Consider the following 26,472-nt stretch of genomic DNA (forward strand, 5'->3'; position numbering starts at 1 on the left):
TTGGCTAGTGCCGTTCAGTTCTGGCCCATGCGTCTCCCTGCACTCAGCTAGCTTGGGTATGTCCTCCTGATGGAGATGCACAGGTGCAGAGTACAGGCAGAAAGACTTGAGGACTTTTCAAGTCTCCATTGGTATCCAGCCTGCTACCATCCACAGGCCAAACAAGTCACCAGCCTGCACCCCAGGTCAGGGTGGTCACAGGAGGAATTCGCAGCTGTAAGACTGTACTTCGGAATCAATTCAACATTAAGAATGACCAAGGCCTTTTGCCAACACAGTGTGTCATGTTTATTGGGTGATTCACAGGTCAGCTAAAACACATGAAGGGAAAAGACCAGACGCTATCAGTCACGTCAGGAAACAAAATATTTAGCAGTTCTTAGCTTCAAGTGTTGTCTTCCATCACAGCTTGAGGAAGATGGGCCAGTCCCTGACAGAGCTGTAGTGGGTGCTGTTTATTTTTAGCAACAAGAAGCACATACTTTTATTTAACCAGTGACTTTAGGACAATCAGCAAAAGAAGAAAACTGTATTTCCATGGAGCCAAGACAAGAAAATCATTTATACAAATTAAACTGATACAAAATACATTATAAAGAGAACCACACATACAAAAGTCATTAAGTTGGTCAAAGAGCAAGAATGCCACAGAACCACCACACTGAGAACACTGGTGTGAATTCATTTCGGTTATGAAACGTATGTCCGAGAGAGTCTGAGTTTTCACATTTACTGAGGTAAAGGCACAATCACTTCCACGTAGTTAATGGGGAAGAAGCCAGATTCCCCACGCAGAACTCCTTCATACCAGTTTTCATCTATTTGATTGGTTAACGTAATGATGTCCCCTTCTTTAAATCCTAGTTCTCCTTGGTTTTCAGGCTCAAAGTCATAGAGACCACGACAGCAGGGCTGGTCCACGGGAACGTTAGAACCTGTGCGCATCATGTGGAGACAAAAAGTACATGGTTAACACGACGGAGCATCTGTGGGGCGCTGCAAAGGTGGAGAGTTGCAGAGACCAGAAACAGCAGGCCCCTGCCTGCCTTTCCAGGACAAGGCTGGCTCAGCACCCACGGGGGGGGCCTGCACTTGGGGCCTCTGCCCCCCTCAGCTCTCCCTCCTCCCCTAGCTGACATCCTGAGCCCATGGCTTTCCTCATCAGTTCTCCTAGCCAGAAAAATTCAGGCCCAGCCCCTGTTCTTGAAGCAGCTGTTGAGCTCTGCCCGCAGCCCAGGGGAGGTGCAGAATTTTACAAGGCCTAACCCCTGCCCTCAGGGAGCTCATAGTTTCTTTCTGGAGAGTGGACAACACATGAGAAACACCTGAAGAACAAAGATGAGGGACTTCCCTGGTGGTCCAGTGGTTCAGACTCCAAGCTTCCAATGCCAGGGACGCAGGTTCAATCCCTGATCAGGGAACTAAGATCCCCGCATGCCACACAGTGTGGACAAAAAATAAAATAAATTGGTACAAAACCAAGGCTAAAACAACAACAACAACAAAACAACAAAGACAAGGTAGTGTATCACCTATAACTCAGAGAAGAAGGAAGCAGCAAAGGCCTGGATGGTCAGGGCCATATTCCTAGAGCCGGTAACCAGGGTCATGGAACATGGCAGGGTGTGAGACTAGGAGACAAGAGCAGAATCTCTACAGGCCAGCCTTCAGCTTTGGGATCGCTGCACCAAGCCAGTAGTTCTCAGGACAACATTTTTAACATAACTATTGTTTCACTTCAAAACCAAAACTAAACATGGTAAAAAGAGAAAGACAAAAAGAGAGAGTAAATACATGCAAAATTGACTGCTAATGAAGAGATGCGTGTGTGTGTGCTGTCATTTCAGTCCTGTCTGACTCTGTGTGACCCCATGGACTGTAGCCCCCCAGGTTCCTCTGTCCACAGGATTCTCCAGGCAAGAGTACTGGAGTGGGTTGCCACGCCCACCTCCAGGGGATCTTCTGGACCCAGGGATCAAACCCACATCTCTTACAACTCCTGCATTGACAGGCGGGTTCTTTACCACTGGTGCCACCTGGGAAGCCCCAATGAAGAGGTCACCAGTGTTAAATTAATGTGATGGCATAGAAGCTTCCAGATAACTTTATGAATATATTTGCGTATGTATTTAACATAATTATTTTCATAAAAGAATATTCCTATTATATTACTATGAACATTTTCCAGGTTACTTTTAATTACTGAACAGTTGTCAGCTAGATCAGGATAACATAATTTCTTTATTGTTGTTGTTTTGGCTGCGTGGTGTGGCATGTGGGATATTAATTCCCTGACCAAGGATCAAACCCCTGCTCCCTGAATTGGGAGCTCAGAGTCTTAACCACTGAACCACAGGGAAGTCCCTAACATAATTTCTTTAACTGATATCCTCTCATAGGATACTTAAAGGTCTTCCTTTCCTTCCTTCCTTCCTCTTTCTCTCTCTCTTCCCTTCCACATTCCTTCCTTTTCATTTTCCCATTTGTTTCCTCTTAGCATTCATTGATAACTCTTTGAAAAATATCATAATATATGTGTATTTACAAATAATGTACATTTAATTCCTGAGGGTAAACTTCTAGAAGGAAATTTCCTCTTCATAGACATAACTTTTTCCAAGATTTTTAAATTTTACTACCAGTGTATTTTTCTATTTTCTTTGTCTTAAAAGTATTAGGTGCCTGACTACAAGGAGATCCAACCAGTCCATTCTGAAGGAGATCAGCCCTGGAATTTCTTTGGAAGGAATGATGCTACAGCTGAAACTCCAGTACTTTGGCCACCTCATGTGAAGAGTTGACTCATTGGTAAAGACTCTGATGCTGGGAGGGATAGGGGGCAGGAGGAGAAGGGGACAACAGAGGATGAGATGGCTGGATGGCATCACTGACTCGATGGATGTGAGTCTGAATGAACTCCAGGAGTTAGCGATGGACAGGGAAGCTTGGCGTGCTGCGATTCATGGGGTTGCAAAGAGTCGGACATGACTGAGTGACTGAACTGAACTGAACTGAATATATTATGGACTTTTATATCATAAATATTAACCCCGTATCTGTCATGTTTGATATATACACTATTTCCAGCTTATTATCTGTATTTTTTTCCTTTCATTTTGTTTTTGGAGTGTGTACTGGGGGTGGGGGCAGGGATGGGGGTTTCTGTTTTATTTTGTCATCCATGCAGAAATTTTAAACCACATAAGCAAAGTGATGAAGCTTTTCATTCATAGTTTCCCTTCCACAATTATATATAAATATTCAACTAAATTTATCCCAGTAATTTTTTAAAATTAATTTTTAATGTGAAGATGCTTTCCTTCAATCCATTTAGACTTTTGCAAAGAAAGATATTATATATTTTTAATAATGTTTAAGCAGCTACCTGAACACAATTTATTAAATAGTAATAATCCATTATTCTCCACTGATTTCAATACTACTTTTGTCTTACGTGCGCTTGGATCTATTTTAGCATTTTCTACTTTCCCCCACTGATGCATTTCAGTAACTGTACCACACCATTTTAAATAGTGTAGCTTTAAAGTAAATGTCCCTTGGACTGCAAGGAGATCAAACCAGTCAATCCTAAAGGAAATCAACCCTGAGTATTCATGGGAAGGACTGATGCTAAAGCTGAATCTCCAACACTTTGGCCACCTGATACAAAGATCCAACTCACTGGAAAAGACCCTGATGCTGGGAAAGACTGAAGGCAAAAGAAGGGGCAGCAGAAGATGAGGTGGTTAGATAGCATCACTGACTCACTGGACATAAATTTGAGCAAACTCCGGGAGATAGTGTAGGACAGGGGAGCCTGGTATGCTACAGACCATGGGATTACAAAGAGTCTGATGTGACTTAGCAACTACAGAACAACAAAAATTAAAAGCAATTGGTAGAGCAAGTTCCTCTCTATTACTCTTCTACAGGATTTCCTTGGAGATATTGCAGGTTTGGTTCCAAACCACTGCAATAAAGCAAACATCTCAATAAAGCAAGTCACACATTTTTTGGTTTCCCAATGCATATAAAAGCTGTTTACACCATCCTGTAAATAGCATTGTGTCTAAAATACAATGTATACACCTTAATTTTAAAATACTTTATTGCTGAAAAATGCTAACCATCATTTGAGCCTTCAACAAGTCAATCATTTCTGCTGGCAGAGAGTCTTGCCTTGGTGTTGATGGCTGCTGACTTATCAGCCAGTTGCCGCAGCCACACAACCACCAAAGGCTGGGTTGCCAAAGTCTGGGTGGCTACAGCAACTTCTTTTTTTTTTTTTTAGTTTTTTATTTTTTTAATTTTAAAATCTTTAATTCTTACATGTGTTCCCAAACATGAACCCCCCTCCCACCCCCCTCCCCATAACATCTCTGTGGGTCATCCCCATGCACCAGCCCCAAGCATGCTGTATCCTGCGTCAGACATAGACTGGCGATTCAATTCTTACATGATAGTATACATGTTAGAATGCCATTCTCCCAAATCATCCCACCCTCTCCCTCTCCCTCTGAGTCCAAAGTCCATTATACACAGCTGTGTCTTTTTTCCTGTCTTGCATACAGGGTCGTCATTGCCATCTTTCTAAATTCCATATATATGTGTTAGTATACTGTATTGGTATTTTTCTTTCTGGCTTACTTCACTCTGTATAATCGGCTCCAGTTTCATCCATCTCATCAGAACTGATTCAAATGAATTCTTTTTAACGGCTGAGTAATACTCCATTGTGTATATGTACCACAGCTTTCTTATCCATTCATCTGCTGATGGACATCTAGGTTGTTTCCATGTCCTGGCTATTATAAACAGTGTGCAGCAACTTCTTAAAATAAGACAACAGTGAAGTCTGCCTCATGGATCAACTCTTCCTTTCACAAACAATTTCTCTGTAGCAGGCAATGCTGTTGGATAGCATTTTACCCACAGTAGAACTTTTCTCAAAATTAGAGTCAGTCCTCTCAAACCCTGCTGTTGCTTTATCAACTAGGTTTATGTAATACTGTAAATCCTTTGTTGTCATTTCAACAGTCTTCACAGCGTCATCAGTAGATTCCATCTCAAGAAACCTCTTTCTTTGCTCATTTATCAGAAGCAGCTCCCCGTCTGCTCAAGTTTCGTCATGAGGCTGCAGCAGTTGAGTCACATCTGCAGGCTCCACTTTGAATTCTACTCATTCTCTTGCTCCTTCCACTACATCTGCAGTTATTTCTCCCACTGGAGTCTTGAACCCCACAGAGTCATGCATGGGGAATGAAAGCCACTTCTGATAATGCTGATATTTTGACCTCGCCCCATGAATCACAAACATTCTTAATGGCAAGCAGAATCCCTTCCAGAAAGTTTTCCATTTACTTTGCCCAGATTCATTAGATGGATCACTATATGTGGTAGCTATGTTGTTCAGTTGCTCAGTCATGACTGACTCTTTGCAACTCCATGGACTGCAGCCCACCAGGCTCCTCTGTCGGTGGGATTCTCCAGGCAAGAACACTGGAGTGGGTCCCCATTTCCTTCTCCAGGGGATCTTTCTGACCCAGGGATCAAACCCGTGTCTCCTGCATTTGCAGGCAGATTCTTTACCACTGAGGCACCAGGGAAGCCCCACACAGGCAGCGTAGATTTAGCATAATTCTTAAATGCCTTAAGATCTTCAGAATGGTAAATAAGCATTGGCTTCTACTTAAAGTCACCTGCTGCAACAGCCCCTAACAAGAGAGATACCCTGTCCTTTAAAACTTTGAAGACAGGCACTGATTTTTCTTCTCTAGTTATCAAAGACCTAGATGGCACCTTCTTCCAATAGAAAGCTGTTTCATTTACACTGCAGATCTCTTCTTTAGTGTAGCCACCTTCATGAATTCTCTTCGCTAGATCTTCCTGATAACTTGCTGCAGCTTCTACATCACTTGCTACAGCTTCAACATCAGCATGTGCTACTTCACCCTGCAGTGGTTAAGAATCCACCTGCCAATGCCGGGGACATGGATTGAATCCCTCGTCCCAGACAATCTCACACATAGCAGAGCAACTAAACCCGTGCGCCACAACCAGTGAGCCTGTGCTCTAGAGTCTGCTCTGAAACAAGAGTTCCTCTGCCATCCTGCATTTTCCATTTTAATTTCCTCTTTCTATTATTATGAAACATTCTTAGTTCTCTCCCCATCCAGACTTTAAGTAAGACTTGAAACAAGTTCTGCTAGAGACTGTGTTCCTTTCTCAACAAGTCTTTTCCAGCCAAGTAAAGAGAGAAGATAAATTTGGGGCTGGTCAAAAATTCAGCAAGCAGCACCTGTTCTCTGGGGGAGGGCCTCCCTCAGTGCCACCCTCAGTATCAGTTCAGTTCAGTCACTGAGTCGTGTCCGACTATGCGACCCCATGAATCGCAGCACGCCAGACCTCCCTGTCCATCACCAACTCCTGGAGTTCACCCAGACCCACGTCCATCGAGTCTGCGATGCCATCCAGCCATCTCATCCTCTGTCATCCCCTTTTCCTCCTGCCCACAATCCCTCTCAGCATCAGAGTCTTTTCCAGTAAGTCAACTCTTCGCATGAGGTGGCCAAAGTGCTGGAGTTTCAGCTTTAGCATCATTCCTTCCAAAGAACACCCAGGACTGATTTCCTTTAGAATGGATTGGTTGGATCTCCTTGCAGTCCAAGGGACTCTCAAGAGTCTTCTCCAACACCACAGTTCAAAACCATCAATTCTTCGGTGCTCAGCTTTCTTCACAGTCCAACTCTCACATCCATACATGACTACTGGAAAAACCATAGCCTTGACTAGATGGACCTTTGTTGGCAAAGTAATGTCTCTGCTTTTCAATATGCTATCCAGGTTGGTCATAACTTTCCTTCCAAGGAGTAAGCGTCTTTTAATTTCATGGCTGCAATCACCATCTGCAGTGATTTTGGAGCCCCCCAAAATAAAGTCTGACACTGTTTCCACTGTTTCCCCATCTATTTCCCCATGAAGTGATGGGACCAGATGACATGATCTTCTTTTTCTAAATGTTGAGCTTTAAGCCAACTTTTTCACTCTCCTCTTTCACTTTCATCAAGAGGCTTTTTAGTTCTTCTTCACTTTCTGCCATAAGGGTGGTGTCATCTGCATATCTGAGGTTATTGATATTTCTCCTGGCAATCTTGATGCCAGCTTGTGCTTCTTCCAGCCCAGCGTTTCTCATGATGTACTCTGCATAGAAGTTAAATAAGCAGGGTGACAATATACAGCCTTGACAAACTCCTTTTCCTATTTGGAACCAGTCTGTTGTTCCATGTCCAGTTCTAACTGTTGCTTCCTGACCTGCATACAGATTTCTCAAGAGGCAGGTCAGGTGGTCTGGTATTCCCATCTCTTCCAGAATTTTCCACAGTTTATTGTGATCCACACAGTCAAAGGCTTTGGCATAGTCAATAAAGCAGAAATAGATGTTTTTCTGGAACTCTCTTGCTTTTTCGATGAACCAGCGGATATTGGCAATTTGATCTCTGGTTCTTCTGCCTTTTCTAAAACCAGCTTGAACATCAGGGAGTTCACAGTTCATGTATTACTGAAGCCTGGCTTGGAGAATTTTGAGCATTTCTTTACTAACGTGTGAGATGACTGCAATTGTGTGGTAGTTCGAGCATTCTTTGGCATTGCCTTTCTTTGGGATTGGAATGAAAACTGACGTTTTCCAGTCCTATGGCCACTGCCGAGTTTTCCAAATTTGCTGGCATATTGAGTGCAGCACTTTCACAGCATCATCTTTCAAGATTTGAAATAGCTCATCTGGAATTCCATCACTTCCACTAGCTTTGTTTGTAGTGATGCTTTCTAAGGCCCACTTGACTTCACATTCCAGGATGTCTGGCTCTAGGTGAGTGATCACACAATCGTGATTATCCGGGTCATGAAGATCTTTTTTGTACAGTTCTTCTGTGTATTCTTGCCACCACTTCTTAATATCTTCTGCTTCTGTTAGGTCCATACCATTTCTCTCCTTTATCGAGCCCATCTTTGCATGAAATGTTCCCTTTGTATCTCTAATTTTCTTGAAGAGATCTCTAGTCTTTCCCATTCTGTTGTTTTCCTCTATTTCTTTGCATTGATCATTGAAGAAGGCTTTCTTATCTCTTCTTGCTATTCTTTGGAATGCTACCCCATGGACTGCAGCCTACCAGTCTCCACTATCCACGGGATCTTCCAGGCAAGAGTACTGGAGTGGGTTGCCATTTCCTTCTCCAGGGGATCTTCCCAACCCAGGTCTCCTGCATTGCAGGCAGATGCTTTAGCATCTGAGCCACCAGGGAAGCAATCCCTCAGTAGCACGCCCACTGCTAACCTTCCACCCCACATGGGAGTGAGAGCCAAGCCCCACCCCGGCACCTCGCTTAGGGAGTGTCTGTCAGTGAAGTTCCCCAGTTGGACTGAGATGGTCCCCTCTTGCCTTCCTGCTGCAGTGGTTCTCAATCTGGAGGCATGATAAACACCCCCTACCTGGACTGACCCCAGAACAACTAAATCAGAAGCTCTGGCAATGGGACCCAGACACTGGAGTTTAAAAAATTTCTCAGGTGTTTCCAATTTCCAAGAGAGGTTGTGAACCACCAGCCCCATGGTCCTCTTTCACTCCAAGTCCTTTGACAAGAGGCTGGGAGTGTCTGGGAGCTAGTGGGGAAAGGGCGGGGGGAGTGATGGTGGGGGAGGGGAGGCTGTTCTTCCACTTCAGGTGGGAAGCTACTTCCCAGGTGTGACTTCCAGGTAGGTCAGCATTTTAAAATCTGGGCTCCCTGCCTCATTATTTCTAGAATCTTCCTGATGCTTCCAGCATGTAGATGGCTCCTTCCATGACAGAACACTGTCCCACCCCAAGTTTGTTGTAATGACGGGAATTGGGGATTGTTTAGTCGCTCAGTAATGTCGGACTCCTGGCAACCCCATGAACTGTAGCCCGCCAGGTTCCTGTCTATAGGATTTCCGAAGCAAGAATACTGGAGCAAGTTGCCATTTCCTTCTCTAAGGGATCTCCCTGGACCAGGGATCAATCCTGTCTCTCTTGCATTGGCAAGTGAATTCTTTACCACCAAGCCACCAGGAAGCAGGAAAATTTAAATAGGGGGCCCAGTTCATGATCTTGAATGTGAACAGAATAACCTTCACTGATTTCAAAGCATTAGGGAATTGTGTGTTTCCAGGCCAGACTTTCCATTTTCCTTTGGAAATACAGCTCGGATCTAGGTGGGCTGGGGGGCTGTGGGAGCTGGTCACTGAAACCCTGCAGCAAGTCAAGCTGCTGAGTCAAAGTCAATTTTACTAGTGAATAACTGTTCCAGAGTGGTCTATTAAAACGATCAATATTCTTCTGTCATTTCTCCCACGACCAGTTTTTGACACAGAGGGAGTCAACTGCCAAGCCCCATGATGGTTTGGAGAGGCATTTCCTGGAACACAAAACGTCCGTGCTAGAAGGGTCTTTAGTGGTCTTCCACAAGCTTTCTTCTTGAAGAAGAGGCAGTACGTGCCCCTGAGAGGTCACAACAGCCTGGCCCCAGAGCTAATGGCAAAGTCAGAAAGACACCAGGGCTCCGCCCGTGACCGCCTCTCCTGATGTCACCTCCTACATGCTCTACGCCGCTGCTAAGTCTTGCCAAGAAACTTCATAGGCTATCACACTGATTACAGGGCTCTGTGTGTATGTGTGTATGTGTGTATGTTGGGTTGGCCGAAAAGTTAGTTCTGGTTTTTCCATAACATCGCATGGGAAGGCCCGAATGAACTTTTTGGCCAATCTGTTTTTCCTCCCATTCACTTTGTAAGCCAACTGTGATGACTGAAATAAATACTAAATGGCAGACATGCATTAATCCCAGCCCCTGCCTATGCATGCATACGTGTGCCCTCGCTGCACACATGCTCTGAACCAATCGGGGGAGAGACACGTCCCTCCCGTCTCACTTCATTTACCCCAGGTGAGGGACCACTGCCATACTTCCCACTTCTGCCTCCTAAGAGCTGGAACTCAACCAGCACTCACATCACACTCCATCAGCAAATCAACCCCAAACGTGGCGTCTCTCCCAAGACCCGGGAGTGGAGAGCCCCTGGGCGAGAGTTCCCCAACTCCAGTGAGGCGTGAGTGCTGGGTTCTCCCCAGTCTCTGCACTGTCCCCCCACCCCCAACATCCACCCACCGAACACAGTTCTCAACAACAGTGCAGGCACCAGGTAGGTCCACCCCCAGCAGAGCTTGGCCCACTGATCTGAACTGTACATGCAGCAAGATGATATTGGGAAGAATCATCTGATGCCTTCATCATGCTGGGTCATCTTGGCCATCTGGGGACCCCAATCCAGAGAGCCATGGTCTTCTGTACTTTAGGGAGAGGGTGGAACCCACACGAGGGAGTGATGTTTAACTGGTAAGTTCCAAAATGATGCCATTTCAGTTGCGATATGGTGTGGACGCTGAGGCTTTCGGGCTTTCATGCCTGAGCCAGACAGGCTTTTATGAGATTTGAAGCTGAGGTGGAGCGAGACTTCTGGGTTCCAAGGAACCAGAGGCTGAAGAACTCGGAGCACAGAGATTTGTCTTACAAGCGTGGGGAGGGAGGGACTGTTTCTTGCCACCAGAGAAGAGACAAGAGCACTTCCTGGAGTCAGGGAAGAGGTGGAAGAAGAGGGCAGTTTGGAAAGGCTGAGATGCTTCCTGATCCCACCCTGGGGTGGGGGTCTTGGCCCCACTTCCCACTGGAACTGTAGGAGAAGGTAGGCTTCAAAGAGCTCTAGACTTGGGGGTGCTGAGCACAGTGGAAATGGTGGGTTGGGTAATTGAACAGGGGCTTCCCCTGTGACTCAGTGGTAAAGAATCTGCCTGCAATGCAGGAGACGTGGGTTCAATCCCTGAGTCCAGAAGATCCCCTAGAGGAGGAAATGGCAAACCACTCCAATATTCTTGCCTGGAGAATCCCCATGGACAGAGGAGCCTGGAAGGATACAGTCAATAGGGTTGCAAAGAGTCGGGCACAAGTGAAGCCACTGAGCACCCTCACATGTAGTTAAACAGAGAGGGTGCCTGAGGGGGTCACCTGGGCTCCCCATGCACTGTGAACACATCTCCTCAAGGTCAGGCAGGAAGTGAGAAGTGCTGAGGGGGGATCTGGACCAGAGATGGCCTGGGGGTGGGTGCACAGGCTCCCAGTGCAGAGGTCCAGTAACCCAAGGGCAAAGCCTTGGTCCCCTGACCCGGGCCCAGACCTGGTGCGATAAATCTCCTCTGTGGAAACAGTTAAGACCCTGACAAGCTTCCCCACCCATCACCGTGATGTTCCCTAAACACCTCCTGTACCCAGGCAACATCTTGAGAGTACAGAAGGAGGTAAGAGACAGCCTTGGAGGAAAAACCAATAGCTCTGGCAGGAAATTTTAGCTGAACTGACCAGGTTTAAGTCTTGAATCGAGCAAGCAATAAATGGACAGTCTGCGCTTTCTATTGGAAGAGACCGAGTTACCTTGAAATGGCCAGATTACGTTTTTTTCCACCATTAGAAGAAATGGAAAAAAGATTAATTTTTTTTTTTCTTTTGGCCAACAGTAGAAATGGAAAAAAGATTAAGTTGTTTCCGCCATCGGTCTGAAGGGAGGCTCACGAGCAAGTTTGGTTAAAGAGGAATCGAGTTTGTGCTCAATCCGTGACAGTGTGTGAACTTTCCCTCTGCACAAAAGACAGGGCAGGACACCACAGATAGGACGCTAGAAGTGAAGGCAGAGGAGGTGACACGTGCTCAGTGGGATCTTTTCAAACTGGCCGTGCTTGGTGCAGATGTGTGCAAGGAGCCTGAGTGCTCAGTGCTCGAGGATAAGCTGCACCTTTACCCAGATCTTCCCCAAAGAAAGGAGGGGTCCCACCCAGCGGCTGCATCTTTCCTGAACACCCACTTCCCTTTCCCCTGGACCTTCCACCACCACCTCCATATGCAAGCTGTCTCGTGCATGGTACTTGGCACCTGAACCCGCTGAGAATCTGTGCACGTGAGCTCCTGGCAGCCGAAGCCCCAGCCCCGGGCCATCCAGTGAGGAGGCTGCCTCTCCCGCCCTGGCCAGGGAGCCTGTGTTTATTTTCTCTCACTCCTGAGGCCTGGCTTCACGTAATGTGAGAGCAGAGGTGGGGAAAACACAGTCTCTTCCTTGTTAAGGCACTGAAACAAAGATTATTTTAACAGAGAGAAGGGTGTGTCCCTATTGAATATTTATTATTCAAGCTCTGTTCCACACCATTAGGGAGTTAAAAAAGAGACCCAACCACAAGAATTTTAAGGAAGGTGGTCGGTCAGTCAGTACTGCATCGGCAACATGCAACAGGTCAGGAAATCGTGTTCTCTCTAAAAGAAATTTCACTCCCTTCTGGGCAATAATGTGGACCGGCTTCTGACAATATTTGGTCCCCTCTTGTTTTAACAGAAGGAAGATTCTCTGGAGGCTCTTCTCTGACTCCAGCTTTTATCTCCCCAAGTCCCTGCTGCAAAAAGCTACTCACGTGAACAGAACTGCCAGGCACATTTTACTCTGGTAGCCACAGTCCCACAATGAATACCACAGTCCTGGTCAGCTAGAGGGATAGAAGACTAACCCTCAGTTTTCAATATTTACCATGTGCCAAGAAAACATTCTAAATGCCTACAAGCAGACTTAATTCTCAGAGGAACCCTTTGATGAGGTACCATTTGTCATTGTTGTTCAGTAGCTCAGTCATGTCTGACTCTTTGTGACCCCGTGGACTGTAGCCCACCAGGTTCCTCTATGGATTTCCCAGGCAAGAATACTGGAGTGGGTTGCCATCTCCTCCTCCAGAGGATCTTCGCATCCCAGGAGTCGAACCTGCATCTCCCACACTGGCAGGCGAATTCTTTACTGCTGAGTCACCTGGGAAGCCTGAGGTATTCCCCCCGACGTGATAGAGAGAGAAATTGGGGTTCCAAGCATTTAAGCAGCAGTGCTGAGATCTGACCTCCATCTAGGTCCAGATTCTGAGCTCTTGATCACCATGGCATGCACCCAGTCTGAATATCGTTGGATGGTGAGTTTATGCCCACGAGGTTTCCGAGCCAACTGCAGTCAACAGGGTGGCCCATCAGCTGGGTTGGAAAGAGCCATGGGTCCTCAGCAGGGCAGGCTCCTGGAGCTCCCAGGCCTGGGATGCTCTTTAAGAGTGCTCTCCACCTTAATCCTTCTCTGATCCTAGAAGGTCTGCCCACATCTCACCCCACCCTGTCAGTCACTGGAGGGATGCCCTTCAGGGCCTTACTCTCTGTGCAGCTTCAAAGTGAGCAGGTCAGGCTTCAGTCAAAAATACCATTAAGTCCCCATACATACGAACGAGTTCCATTCCGAGAGTGCATTTGTAAGTCCAGTCTGTTCGTAAGTCCAACAAAGTTAGCCTAGCTAACCAACTAACTAATCGGCTATATACTGCTGCTTTCACGCTTGCTTCTGGACATTCTGGGCTTGAAATAAAGACACCGCTCTACTGTCCTCTACACAGGACTGTACGGTAAAGTGCACACAAGCACACCCACTTGTGGAGGATGCATGCACGTGACAATATATGCCAGACATGAGAAGTCACTTGCAATAGCTTTGATTGGAAATGCGAACATTCACATCTTGGAAAGTTCCCAACTTGAAGGTTCATTTGTATCAGACTTAGTGTAACAAGCAAATAAAAATGGGCGTCTATTCCGGGTGGTGGATTAGACCACAGGGTAGAGCTGGTGTGCTGGCGTTTCTGCAGCCCGGCCACCTCATGTGCTCCCTCCCTCTCTCTCTGCCACCAGCCAGGACCTGGGGGCCTGTTGTCGAAAATATATTTCCTGCCCTGACTTTGAAGGAGATCATGGAGGAAGCAGAAATGGTAAGAGGGGCAGGGACATCCTTCTCTCCATGACACTAAAAGTCACAGCTCTTTCGTTGTCCTTGAACTTGCCATATTTTCAGATCACCCAAGGAACCCACTGCACTCTTGTCTCCTCTGGTGGCCCTGACTTTGGGGATTTCATTACCTGGAAGCATCTGGTCAGAGCATCACAATCGAAAGGCAAGCGACAACCCCCTCTCCTACCTTGCGGTGAGCGGGGAAGGGGATGGAGAGAGAAGTAGAATTCACACACCTGCTGTCAACACGCGTGCCTGCCAATGCACAAGGTACAGAGTCTGCAGAAGCTACTGACCTGAGGGAGGTTCTTTGTCTTTTAGTAAATGCCCCAAACTGCTGTGCCTTTTAGAGATTTTGTTCCTGCTCTTTATCGTGTTTCTCTTGCCTCCCTTGTCATCAGGCTGCGACCTGTCACTTTTTCCTGCCGACAGTGGGCCTTCCCGGAGCAGTCCCCCAGGCCTTTCTAATCTGCTCCTTCCAGTCTGCTGTAGGCTGGGAAATCAGATAACCAGTTAGGAAACGTTAACAACTGCTGTGTCCTGGGCACTTAGACTATGTAGCAAGTACCATGTATGCCCAGTACCTCTTATTTACAGGATCTGATATAATCCTCAGAATAACCCTCTGCAGGTAAGGTGAGAATTCCTATTTTTTTGATGACAGAATTCTGACTGAGAGGGATGAGTAAAAGCCAAGACTTGGGCCTTCCTCTGAAAGGCAGGTGACACCTGTCCTGGCCGGGTAAGCCTGTGTTCTGCTCACTTCCTGGTCTCAAGTCTGGAATGCAGGGGTGTCTGCACATGACTTCTGCTTCCCATTGGGAGAGAGGAAGGTACCCGACAACAGGTGGAATGGGCAGCCAGTTAGGAGGAGTATGGTCAGCCACCCAGAGACTCACCACACCCATACCATCTAACTAGAGAGTTCATCTCTTAACGGGTTGGGCCAAAAAAGGTCTTGGAACTTTCAAGTCTATTTCTGCTTCAGACTCAAACACTGAGTGTGTACCCTGGGCCAGGCACCACCTCTCTTGAATTAGAACCAGCATATCTGGTTCAAGCTCCCTTCAAAAGTTGTCATTTTTTTCTTGATCAAAAATCTTAAGCTCTGGTAGCAAACATTTTTTTGAAGCCAACACTTTTGTTTGAGCTGATCCAGATACAGCATTGGTATATAACTCTGACGAATACTACAAAACTCATTTTTGTTCAACATCTGCAGAGGATGATTTTCGTTCATTTGGTAAGACCCTATGAGATAGACAGTTTGGATCCCTGGGTTCTAGCTCTGGGTGAGGTCACCTCTGGACCCTGGTTTCCTTACCTGCAAATTTTACGTATAGATCTATGGCTAACGCCATGGACAGAATGTCTGTGTGCCCCCAATATTCAGATGTTGAAGTCCTAATCCCCAAAGTGGTGGTATTAGCAGGTGGGGATGATGGGGGATGACAAGGTCATGAGGGTAGAGCCCTCATGAATGGCATTAGTGCCACCAGGGACAGACGACGAGAAGACAGCCATCTGCAAACCAGGAAGGGGTCCCTCACCCGACAACGAGTCTGCCGGCACCTTGATCTTGAACTTCCCAGACTCTGAAACTGTGAGAAATAAATGTTGGTTGTTTTAAGCCACTTGATCTAGTATTTGTTATAGCAGCTCGAACTAAGACAGCTAAGTCGTAAACTAGTGAGTACTGTCTAGTAAAGGTTTATGAACAATCTAGAAATAAGAACTCTGTATTTATCCATAGGAGATGTGATTTGTTAAAATAACTTGTCAGTGGAACTCAAGCTTAATTATTATAATCCATAAAAATAAGCACCTTTAATTTGTTTTTACCTTAATACCAATCCTCTACCACTCACAGATTATAGGAGATGGATTTAATTAGTGATGTTTGTGCCCTCCTCCATTCACTAACAAAGCTTTCCCTTGTGTACCAAGATAACTCGCACAGACTTCTCGGAAGCTGTGGCTCATTATTTAGCAAAGTTTCCTGGGAGGTTAGCCCTCTGCTACAACGGGGTCCAGGGCGTGTGGGTTGCCTTTGCCACTCTGAGTTAAGGGAAAGGAGAAGATGAACAGCAGCCTTAATCAGAGGTGGCTTCCTGGCCACTGGCAGGGGGATCAGTTTGCAGACGGTGTTTTGCTTGGCCAGCTCCTTGCTTTGTACAGTGTAGATTAGTTGCCAGTATTTAAAAATCAGGAGATTGCACATAAATATGTGATTTCTGGCTTCTCTTGGAAAAATCCTAAGGGCTGGCTATCCTCGGTCCACATTCTCGGGCAAGAAGCGGCTGCAGTTTGGACAGGGTGAGTACTCTATCCGCTACAGACTCCTCTGCCGCGGTGCTCCTGAGTTGGAGGTCTGCAGTCAGACATCACTGGCCTCACTGTTTTCTCATTGTTGTTGTTGTTTAGTTGCTCAGTGGCATCCGACTCTTTGTGACCCCATGGACTGTAGCCCACCAGGCTCCTCTTTTTCCCAGGCAAGAATACTGGAGTGGGTTGCCATTCCCTTCTCCAGAGGATCTTCCTGACCCAGGGATCAAACCCATGTCTCCTGTATTGGCAGGCAAATCCTTTACCACTGAGCCACCTGGGAAGACCTTCCCACAATCCGGCATCAGGATTTGCACGAGGCCACACCCACTCAACTCCAGAGGGGGTGTCACCCATGTGGATTCAAACACAAGGTCCTCTGGAACTGTGCTGCATGGCCGCCCTGTTTGTAATCCTTGGAGACTGACTTCACTTGACTATATTTTTTTAAACATAAGTACATACATGAATATTAAGATAACATTATTTTAAGTTTGAGCTTAAAGACCAAGCATATCATTGTAGAATATATGCTGAGATTTTAAAATATGCATCTGAGATGATAGAACCATTTCAGCCAAGGAGTATTAAAATTTTGACAACTAAATTGGAAATTAAGTCAAACAGGCTTTTCAAAAACTCTTTTTACAGACTATTTAGCAGAGTTACAGGAAACCATCCCCTGCAGCAAGAAAACTTTTCCCTCGGAAGCTTTCTTGAGACAAAAAGAATTAAAAAAGGACCCTTCCCCCTTTCTCACATCAATGCCTATTGATCAAGAATAATAATCAGCTCACACTTTACTTTTTATAGTATTTTTTAAAATACAGAAAATAGAAAAACGTTCTGTCTGTGCACTTTGTAAATTTTTAAGAATGCTAAGCCACAGAATTTAGAGCTGGAAAAGAAACCTGGAATGTATTGAGTCCAATCACTTCATTTAGGAAAAAGTATAAATCAGTCCAGAGATGTTAAGAAACTCTCCCAAAGTCACACAGCAAATAAGTGCCAGAATTCTGAATTCCAACATTTTTTGCTTATATCCCTTTTGCTTATATCTCTTTGTCTATAACTCTGACTCTGAACCACTACTGATAATATACAGACATGGAGATTGCAGACAGGCTAATGGCAAGGGAAAAAAAGACCAAGGAAAGAGCGGGAAGGACAGGAGAGAAAGAGTAAAAAAGGACCTGCTGACCGAGCAATCACTGTTGTCACTGCTGTGTGAAATTTTAATTTCCTCTTTGGAAATTCAGGTTAAAAATACATCCATTTCTACTTGCAGAGTGCTCGTCTTCTTTAAGTTTCACACTTCACACTTTACTTCTGAATAAATGTTTATTTTCTAATGTAATCCTAGAGATTTTACTCCAATGAGGGGAAGGACTTAAGCCCTAGACATTACATCCGAGCTCCCTAAGAAGTGTCAAGGAATTTATAAAAAGTCTCTTTATACCCAAAGGGAGTTAGAATGTCTTAATATACATCATTTGAGAGATTTATTTCACCTCGCTCTGAAATGCCTGGAGCACGTTTGAAACCAACACTTGTTCACTCATCTCTGCCTTCCACATTCTTAACGCCAGTCTCAGTTTGGTCCATATTAACCCTCAGTTGTGATTAGACAAAGTGGAGTCCTCTTTAAGAACAGCAGTGCAAAAGAAAACCTCCATAGGGACTTCCCTGGTGGCGCAGTGTATAAGAACCCACCTGCCAATGCAGGGGACACAGGTTCAATCGCTGATCCAGGAAGACGCCACATGCCTGCCGGGCAACTAAGCCCATGCACCATGACAACTGAGCCTGTGCTCTAGAGCCCAGGGGCCGCAACTGCTGAAGCCCGCACACCGAGAGCCCATGCTCCGCAACGAGAGAAGCCATCGCAATGAGAAGTCCACGTACCGCCACTAAAGAAAGCCCGCTTGCAGCAATGAAGACCCAGCACAGCCAAAAATAAAAACATAAATAAAATTAGAAAAAAGAAGGCCTTCATAAATAAGTGAGTTGATTAAAAAATGTACAATAGCCTCTGTTCTCTAGTCTTTACATTTAGAATTCAGCAAGTGACAACTTACCCAAGGTAGGGAAGATGCCTAAGCATAGGTCACAAGTTCCTTTACTATTTTCCTGAAAACCAAGGGTTTTCTGGGAACGACCCAGGCACACATTTTAGCGCGAAGACTTTTCTTGGCCTCCCTTTCTCTTTGGGGACAAAGAGGCAGCATACTCCGATGAAGCCTCATGACCCCACACTCAGGGGCTTGGACAGGCAGTGGTTTCTCCTCGCCAGAGCCTAAACTTGGATTTTGTCTGCAATCCATCATTTCAAGATGTGATTTCCACCACCGCCCCCCTCTCCCTTTTTGGCTCACTTTATTCATTCTCTTAAGTACGTAGAAACCATATTATCAAAGATTCCATCTCAGTCCCACCACGGATTCAGCCTAATTGATCCACGTCCTTTCATCTCCCCCCACCTCTTTTCTTTTTTTTTTTTCTTTAGAAAGAAGAAATGATGAAGAAAATGTTCTTGGAATTCATTTCTGGCAGAGTCCTAGGAGCTTTGCTTTAAATTGTTAGTGAAATGCTTGACATTTTTCCTTCACTTTATAAACATTATGTGCAAATCATTCAGAATCCTAATGGAAAGTAATTTCCCATTAATGCCGGCTATAAAATGCCATTTTCTTTTGAAACTGTGCCTTTGAAACAAACAGTACGGGACCCCTTCACACTCGCAAATTCTACCCACGAATCAACGAGGAGCCCAGGGCGGGGGTTGGGGACTAAAGCGGAGGCAGATGGTACGCGGCGGCACGGCATGCGATGTGCTGGAACGGAGGCTCCAGTTGTGGACCCTGAGCCTTCCTGAAAGCCGTCTTCTACACATCTGTGATCTCTGGCTGACCATCACCCAGCTAACAACTTAATCTGCCTGGGGACTGAGCTACTGGCCAAGAAGGAGGGGACACAGTACTACGTGCACAGTCTGGATGAGGAAGCCAAGGAACGGACTGTCCTATCACTGCTTTCTTCTTCCAAGTCAGATGCGTACAACAGACTCCCTCTGCAACCACTTGCTGGCCCGATTCCCTCCGATCAAGAATCTTGGAAAGAAATCTTTCCTGATGCTCTTGAACGTTTGCTGACATTCCCCAGTATTATTTCTTAACAAGATAAAATGAAAAATCTGTAAGATGTAGAACTACCATATGACTCAGCAACCACACTCACGGGCATACACCCAGAAAGAACCATAATCCCAAAAGACACATGCACCCCATTGTTCACTGAAGCACTATTTACAATAGCCAGGACACGGAAGCAACCTGGATGTCCATGAACAGATGAATGGATAAAGAAGCTGGGGTATGTATAGACAATGGAATATTACTTGGCCATAAAAAGGAACAAAACTGTGCCATTTGCAGAGACATGGATGGATCCAGAGAATGTCATACAGAGCGAAGTAAGTCAGAAAAAGAGAAAGAACAGATATCGTATATTAATGCATATATGTGGAATTTAGAAAAATGTTAGAGATCAACCTATTTGCAAAGCAGAAATAGAGACACATAGAGAACAATGTACAGACACCAAGGGAGGAAGGCAGGAGTGGGATGAATTGGGAGATTGGGGTTGACATATACACACTGCTGCTGCTGCTGAGTCACTTCAGTCGTGTCCGACTCTGTGCGACCCCATAGATGGCAGCCCCTGAGGCTCCCTCGTCCCTGGGATTCTCCAGGCAAGAACACTGGAGTGGGTTGCCATTTCCTTCTCCACATATACACACTACTATGTATAAAATAGATAATTAATGAGAACATACTGTATGGCACTGGGAAGTCTACCTAATGTTCTGTGGTGACCTAAATGGGAAGGAAATCTAAAAAAAAGGGGGGGGAACATTTGTAAATGTATGATTGATCCACTTTGCTGTACAACAGAAACTAACACAACATTGTAAAACAACTATACTCAGTTGTGTCCAACTCTTTGTGACCCCACAGACTGTAGCCTCTGTCCATGGGATTTCCCAGCCAAGAATACTGGAGTGGGTCGCCATTCCCTTCTCCAGGGGATCTTCCCGACCCAGGGATCGAACCTGCATCTCCAGTGTCTCCTGCATTGACAGACGAATTCTCTACCACTGAGCCACCTGGGAAGCCCTTCTGAGGTCCTAGGGTCTGCTGGTTCTAATTCATTCAGATACAATACAGGGAGGAAGGCAGGCTGGGGTTGGACTTGCTTTCAACGTTTTTAGTTATATTTATAACCAGCTTCTTCCTAACAGAAATTTTGAAATGGCTCACAATAACATATGTATTCAGAAGAGAGGTTCCACAGGACAGAAAGAGAAAAGTAAAGCCATAAAAAGTAAGGAAACAATGTATTTTCATACAAACAGTAGAACTTGTGAGTAAAGGTGGGAGGGGACTATTAAAAATGATATGAGAGGGACTTCCCTGTAGGTCCAGTGGTTAAGAATCCACCTGCCAATGCAGGGGACACAGGTTCCATCCCTGGTCCTGAAGATCTCACATGCTGCTAGGTAACTAAGCCTGCACAGCACACCTGCTGAAGTCCATGTGCCCAGAGTCTGCGCCCTGCAATAAGAGAAGCCACCGCAATGAGAAGCCCGCACACCACAGCTAGAGTAGCCCCCCGACTGCAACTAGAGAAAGCCTGCAAATAGCAACAAAGACCCAGTGAAGCCAAAACTAAATAAAGACATTTTTTCAAAATTTATACTGCAGCAACAGACATATGCTGGGACTGTCCCAAGCAAACTAGGAATGCAGGGTCACCCTCATTAAAGGGGAGGAGGTACACATGGACCAGCTCTGGCCATTTTATAATGATTGCTGTGCTTGAACTTTGCATCTGGCACTAAGCTTCCTGGGGGTGGGGAGAATATGGAATACAATGGGTACACAGTTTTCTATAAAGAAGGAAGTATACCTATTCTTCAAAAGTCATCAACTTTCCCATTATTAAATACATGCTTGTTTATTCAAATACGCTTATTGAAACACAATTTAAAGAATATATCTTTAAAAAGGAAAATATTGCCCAGAATCCTACCATTTAGCCTGGCCTACATGCACATATTGATTTACAAGGATCTGTATGCAGGTCAGGAAGCAACAGTTAGACCTGGACATGGAACAACAGACTGGTTCCAAATAGGAAAAGGAGTACGTCAAGGCTGTATATTGTCACCCTGCTTATTTAACTTCTATGCAGAGTACATCATGAGAAACGCTGGACTGGAAGAAGCACAAGCTGGAATCAAGATTGCCAGGAGAAATATCAATAACCTCAGATATGCAGATGACACCACCCTTATGGCAGAAAGTGAAGAGGAACTAAAAAGCCTCTTGATGAAAGTGAAAGAGGAGAGTGAAAAAGTTGGCTTAAAGCTCAACATTCAGAAAACGAAGATCATGGCATCCGGTCCCATCACTTCATGGGAAATAGATGGGGAAACAGTGGAAACAGTGTCAGACTTTATTTTGGGGGGCTTCAAAATCACTGCAGATGGTGACTGCAGCCATGAAATTAAAAGACGCTTACTCCTTAGAAGAAAAGTTATGACCAACCTAGATAGTATATTCAAAAGCAGAGACATTACTTTGCTCACTAAGGTCCATCTAGTCAAGGCTTGGTTTTTCCTGTGGTCATGTATGGATATGAGAGTTGGACTGTGAAGAAGGCTGAGCGCTGAAGAATTGATGCTTTTGAACTGTGGTGTTGGAGAAGACTCTTGAGAGTCCCCTGGACTGCAAGGAGATCCAACCAGTCCATTCTGAAGATCAGCCCTGGGATTTCTTTGGAAGGAATGATGCTAAAGCTGAAGCTCCAGTACTTTTGCCACCTCATGAGAAGAGTTGACTCATTGGAAAAGACTCTGATGCTGGGAGGGATTGGGGGCAGGAGGAGAAGGGGACGACAGAGGATGAGATGGCTGGATGGCATCACTGACTCGATGGACGTGAGTCTGAGTGAACTCCAGGAGTTGGTGATGGACAGGGAGGCCTGGTATGCTGTGATTCATGGGGTCACAAAGAGTTGAACACAACTGAGCGACTGAACTGAACTGAACTGAATCATAGTACACTGATAACTCTATGTCTTTCTTTTCAACTTCATATCAAACCACAAACATTTGAATGTTTCGACATAATTTCCATGTCAGTGAGTTTGAAAAGCTGCACAATATCCCACTTGATATACCGTCATCTACTTAACCATTATCCTAATGTTGACAAATATATATAAATAAATATTGGTCATTAGTCTGTTCCCAATTATAACTTGTTCCTCCTCTGTATAGCGCTGTAATAGGTACAGGAATATGCTTTTGGTTAAATTATTTCTTTAGGGTACATTTCCAGGAATGAAGCCACTGAGAGTAGGCAAACATTTTTATTAATTTTGATTGATATTGTTGAGTTGATTTCCCAATGAGTCACCCCAGGGTGGCAAACTCTGGCCTGTGGGCCAAGTGACATTTGAATGGAATACAGCCATGCTCATCCATTTCCATATGGTCTGGGGCTGCTTTCACATCAGGACAGAGTTGAGAGGTTGCAACCAAGACCAAATAACTGACAAAGCGTAAACCTTTTATGACCTGTCCCTCTACAAAAAAAGCTTGTCAACTCCTAGGTTATCCTTAATGCATGTTCCCATACCACCCTGCATGTGGTACCACGTTCTAATGGAAATGAATTGTGTAGGGTCTGATGTGCTCTTCCACAACATATGTGTAGTAGATAGATGTGTGTGGTAGAAATTGCAAGCTGGCCACCAACACTCTCTCTCTCTTCACGGTGATATAGTGGTGGGATGTGGCTCTCCAGCTAAACCCACTCCCCCAGCCTCTGCAGCTAGTTGTGGTCCTGTGACTAGGTCCATCCCAGGGGGATGGGAGTAGAAGTAACATCAACCATCTTTGGTTTACTTCCCTAAAAGGAAACCTCTAGACCTGGACTTCCATTCTTAATTTCTATCTCATTTGAACCATTGCTTTCTTGAGTCTCTGTACAACAGTAACTATTCTTACCCTAACTCATGCAAAAACTGGTACCAGAAGTGGGATGTTGTCATGATAAAAGCTAAAATTAGTGGCCAAGCCGTAATGAAGAAGAAACAGATATAAATGGCATGAAAGTCGGTGATCCTAGTTAGGGTGTGGACAAATATTTGGTAAAACTTTTGCCTGTGATAACTTTCAAAGCATGCCACATATCAGGAGCCTAAAGGAAGAAATTGGGGAAAACAGAATGTGACTGGATGGTAACTGCTCCTTGGTACATCTAGCTACTTATTGTAAGAAAGGGAAGAATTGCCTGGTTTGCAAGCAGAAAGGGAAGAGACAAGAATCAGAGATTGGGTCCCGGAGCATTAGAAAAGCTTCTGTACCACCAAAGAACGGACGATGGGCAGGTTGTGCTCCAGGTCATTCTCAGAGACTTCTGTAAACTGAATGAATGGACCTCATTCCACAGCAAAGATTTATCTAAAGGTATTGCCTTCCCACTCATCTGCTATTCCAGATGGCCTCAAGGTAGCCTCCATAAGTTAAGAAAGGTTAGCTGGGACTTCCCTCGTGGTCCAGCGGTTAAGAATCTGCCTTGCAACACAGAGGACACAGGTTCGCTCCCTGGTCAGGGAACTAAGATCCCACATGCTGCGGGACAACTAAGCCCACACACCTCGACCAGAGAGTCTATGGGCCACAATGAAGAGCCTGCATGATGCAAAGAAGATTCCACGTGCCACAGCTAAGACCCAAGAGAGCCAAATATAGAAATATTTAGAAAAAGAAAGGGAAGGTTAGGCAAGAAAGGAAAGAAGTAAGGCAGTCTTAAGAGCTATCTAAGAAAGAAACTTTGATGTGATTACTGGCATGTGGGAGTGCTTGGGAGACCCAGATCAGAAGCTATTACACTTTTGGAGGCCTTGAATTGGGAAAAGGGAGTGCTGCTCTAACCTGAAAACACCTGCATCTATTGAACCTTGAAGAACCCTCAAGACACCTAAGCAGCAGTAAGCACAATTGTCCAAGGAAGCGGCTTTCCAAAGGCTACTTCAGATGTGAAGATGTGGAAGCTATGAAAGACGTCTGAGAAGACAAATCTAGGGACCTGCAGGATAAAGGACAAGAGCTAGGCTTCTCACCCCTTCCACGGAGTAGAACCAGGGTCTAATCTTCTTTCACTGACTCAATAGGGGGTCCCGCAGAATCCATCATTTCTTTGGACAAGTGTGTGCATGCTCAGTCACTAAGTCATGTCTCACGCTTTGTGACCCCATGGACTGTAGCCCTCCAGGCTCTTCAGTCCATGGGGATTCTCCAGGCAATAATACTGTAGCGGGTTGTCATTTCCTTCTCCGGGGGGTCTTCCAAACCCAGGGATCAAACCCATGTCTCCTGCATTGGCAGGTGGTTCTTTACCACTGAGCCACCAGGGAATCCCAGCAATCACTAAGGATTATAACATAGGTATGTCTTCCAAGGGGGAAGAAGTGGGGTCAGAAGAATTAGGAGATAGGGATTGATACATGTACACTATTGATACTATGCATAAAATAGACAACTAATGAGAACATACTGTATAGCAAAAGGAACTCTAATTCACTGTGGTGACCTGAACAGGAAGAAAGTTCAAAAGGGAGGGGATATATGTATATGTATGGCTGATTCACTTTGCTATACCATAGAAACTAATACAACATTGAAAAGCAACTATACTTCAATAAAATCAGTTTTAAAAATTAAAAAATAAAATCGGTGTGTCTTAAATTCCAAATAATGTTGGAAAACAAGAAGGACCATAAATTATGAAAACTATAAGGAATATCTGAAAGATAGAAATCAAGCAGCTGGAGAAAATGAAGCTCAAAATAGTCCCCAAAAAGAGATGCAACAAAAGTGGGTTTGGAGGGTGCCCCAACCTCAGAGTAAGTAGATTTGGGAGCTGGAGGACTAGTTGGCATTCTGGGAAAAGAGTGGCCTGATGACTCCTCCCACCCTGGCCTTGTACCGAGTACCTGGGAAACCAGGCATCTGCCTCTAGGAGGAGTACTGAGTGCAGGGACCTGAAACAGTGCCATGAGGGAGGCAGCCAGCCAGAAAACCAGAAACCACTGCACCTCACTCAGCAAAGCATCTGTAATCCCTCAAAACCATGGGAAGTGGGCAGCAGTAACAGACACAGCACCCCAGGCAAATTGACATGGAATCTCAAATGAGAAGTTGCACACAGAGCAAAGAATTGTTTATCCATTAGTACTTGGCAAAAATTGAAGTTTAATGACACAGGCAAGGGGAAGCAGGTATTGCTATATTAATAGTAGTGTACCTGTTTTAGCAGGTAATTTGGCAGTATCAATGGTCTCTTAAATGCATTCACTCTAACTCAGCAATTTCATTTCCAAGAAGGACTTGCCCATCAGCATGTAGAGGCAGATAAAGGACATTCCTTTTAGAAAATAACTGGAAGCAACCTTAATGTCTATTAATAGGGGAAATGGTGTCTACAATGGAAAACTATGAAGCCACTAAAAAATAATAGGATAACACATACAACATGGAATATGACTCAGCCATAAAAAGAACAAAATAATGGCATTTGCAGCAACATGGATGGACCTAGATTGTCATACTCAGTGAAGTAAGTCAGACAGAGAAAGACAGTCAGACATATATATATATACATGTGATATAAGTAATAAAAATATGGTAGAAGTGAACTTATTTACAAAATAGAAGTAGAATCACAGATATAGACAACAAAGTTGTGGTTACCAGGGAAGAAGGGGAAGGAGGGCTCAACTGGGAGACTGGTATTGACATATACACACTACCACATATAAAACAGATAACTAACAAGGACCTATTGCATAGCACAGGGAACTCGACTCAACAATCTGTAATGACCTATACGGGAAAAGAACCTAAAAAAGAGTGAAGGCATGCATGTGTATAACTGATTCACTTTGCTGTACACCTACAACTAACACATTGTAAATTGACTATACTGCAATAAACTTTTTTTTAATAGTGGGATAGATCCATATTCATGATGTGGGAGTAACTCCAAGAAACAATGGTACATTTACAAAAGCTAAGCGTAGCACAATACCTCTAGTACAAGATCTTGTATTTGAAAAACAGTGAAGGGTTTAAAGCAGTAAGTATACAGTATATCTATG

At 44.9% G+C, this 26,472-nt stretch overlaps 1 protein-coding gene across 6 annotated transcripts in view; it reads right to left on the reverse strand.

Annotated features, from left to right (window-relative positions):
• The window catches only part of SH3GL3 (SH3 domain containing GRB2 like 3, endophilin A3), a 106,878-nt gene continuing 80,670 nt past the window's right edge, over window positions 265–26,472 (reverse strand). For 3 of the 6 annotated variants that reach the window (XM_018066199.1, XM_018066197.1, XM_018066201.1), the window contains 2 exons: window positions 15,468–15,518; window positions 265–935 (listed from right to left, as the gene is read on the reverse strand). In XM_018066199.1, the coding sequence (XP_017921688.1) occupies window positions 730–935; window positions 15,468–15,518 (257 nt within the window). In that variant the 3' untranslated portion in view covers window positions 265–729. Of the gene's footprint in view, window positions 936–15,467; window positions 15,519–20,379; window positions 20,856–26,472 lie in introns of those variants that run through there. The other 3 variants (XM_018066198.1, XM_018066202.1, XM_018066200.1) reach the window with 2 other exon arrangements.

The sequence above is a fragment of the Capra hircus genome, chromosome 21, assembly GCF_001704415.2.
Source record: "Capra hircus breed San Clemente chromosome 21, ASM170441v1, whole genome shotgun sequence".
Classification (NCBI taxonomy): Eukaryota; Metazoa; Chordata; class Mammalia; order Artiodactyla; family Bovidae; genus Capra; species Capra hircus.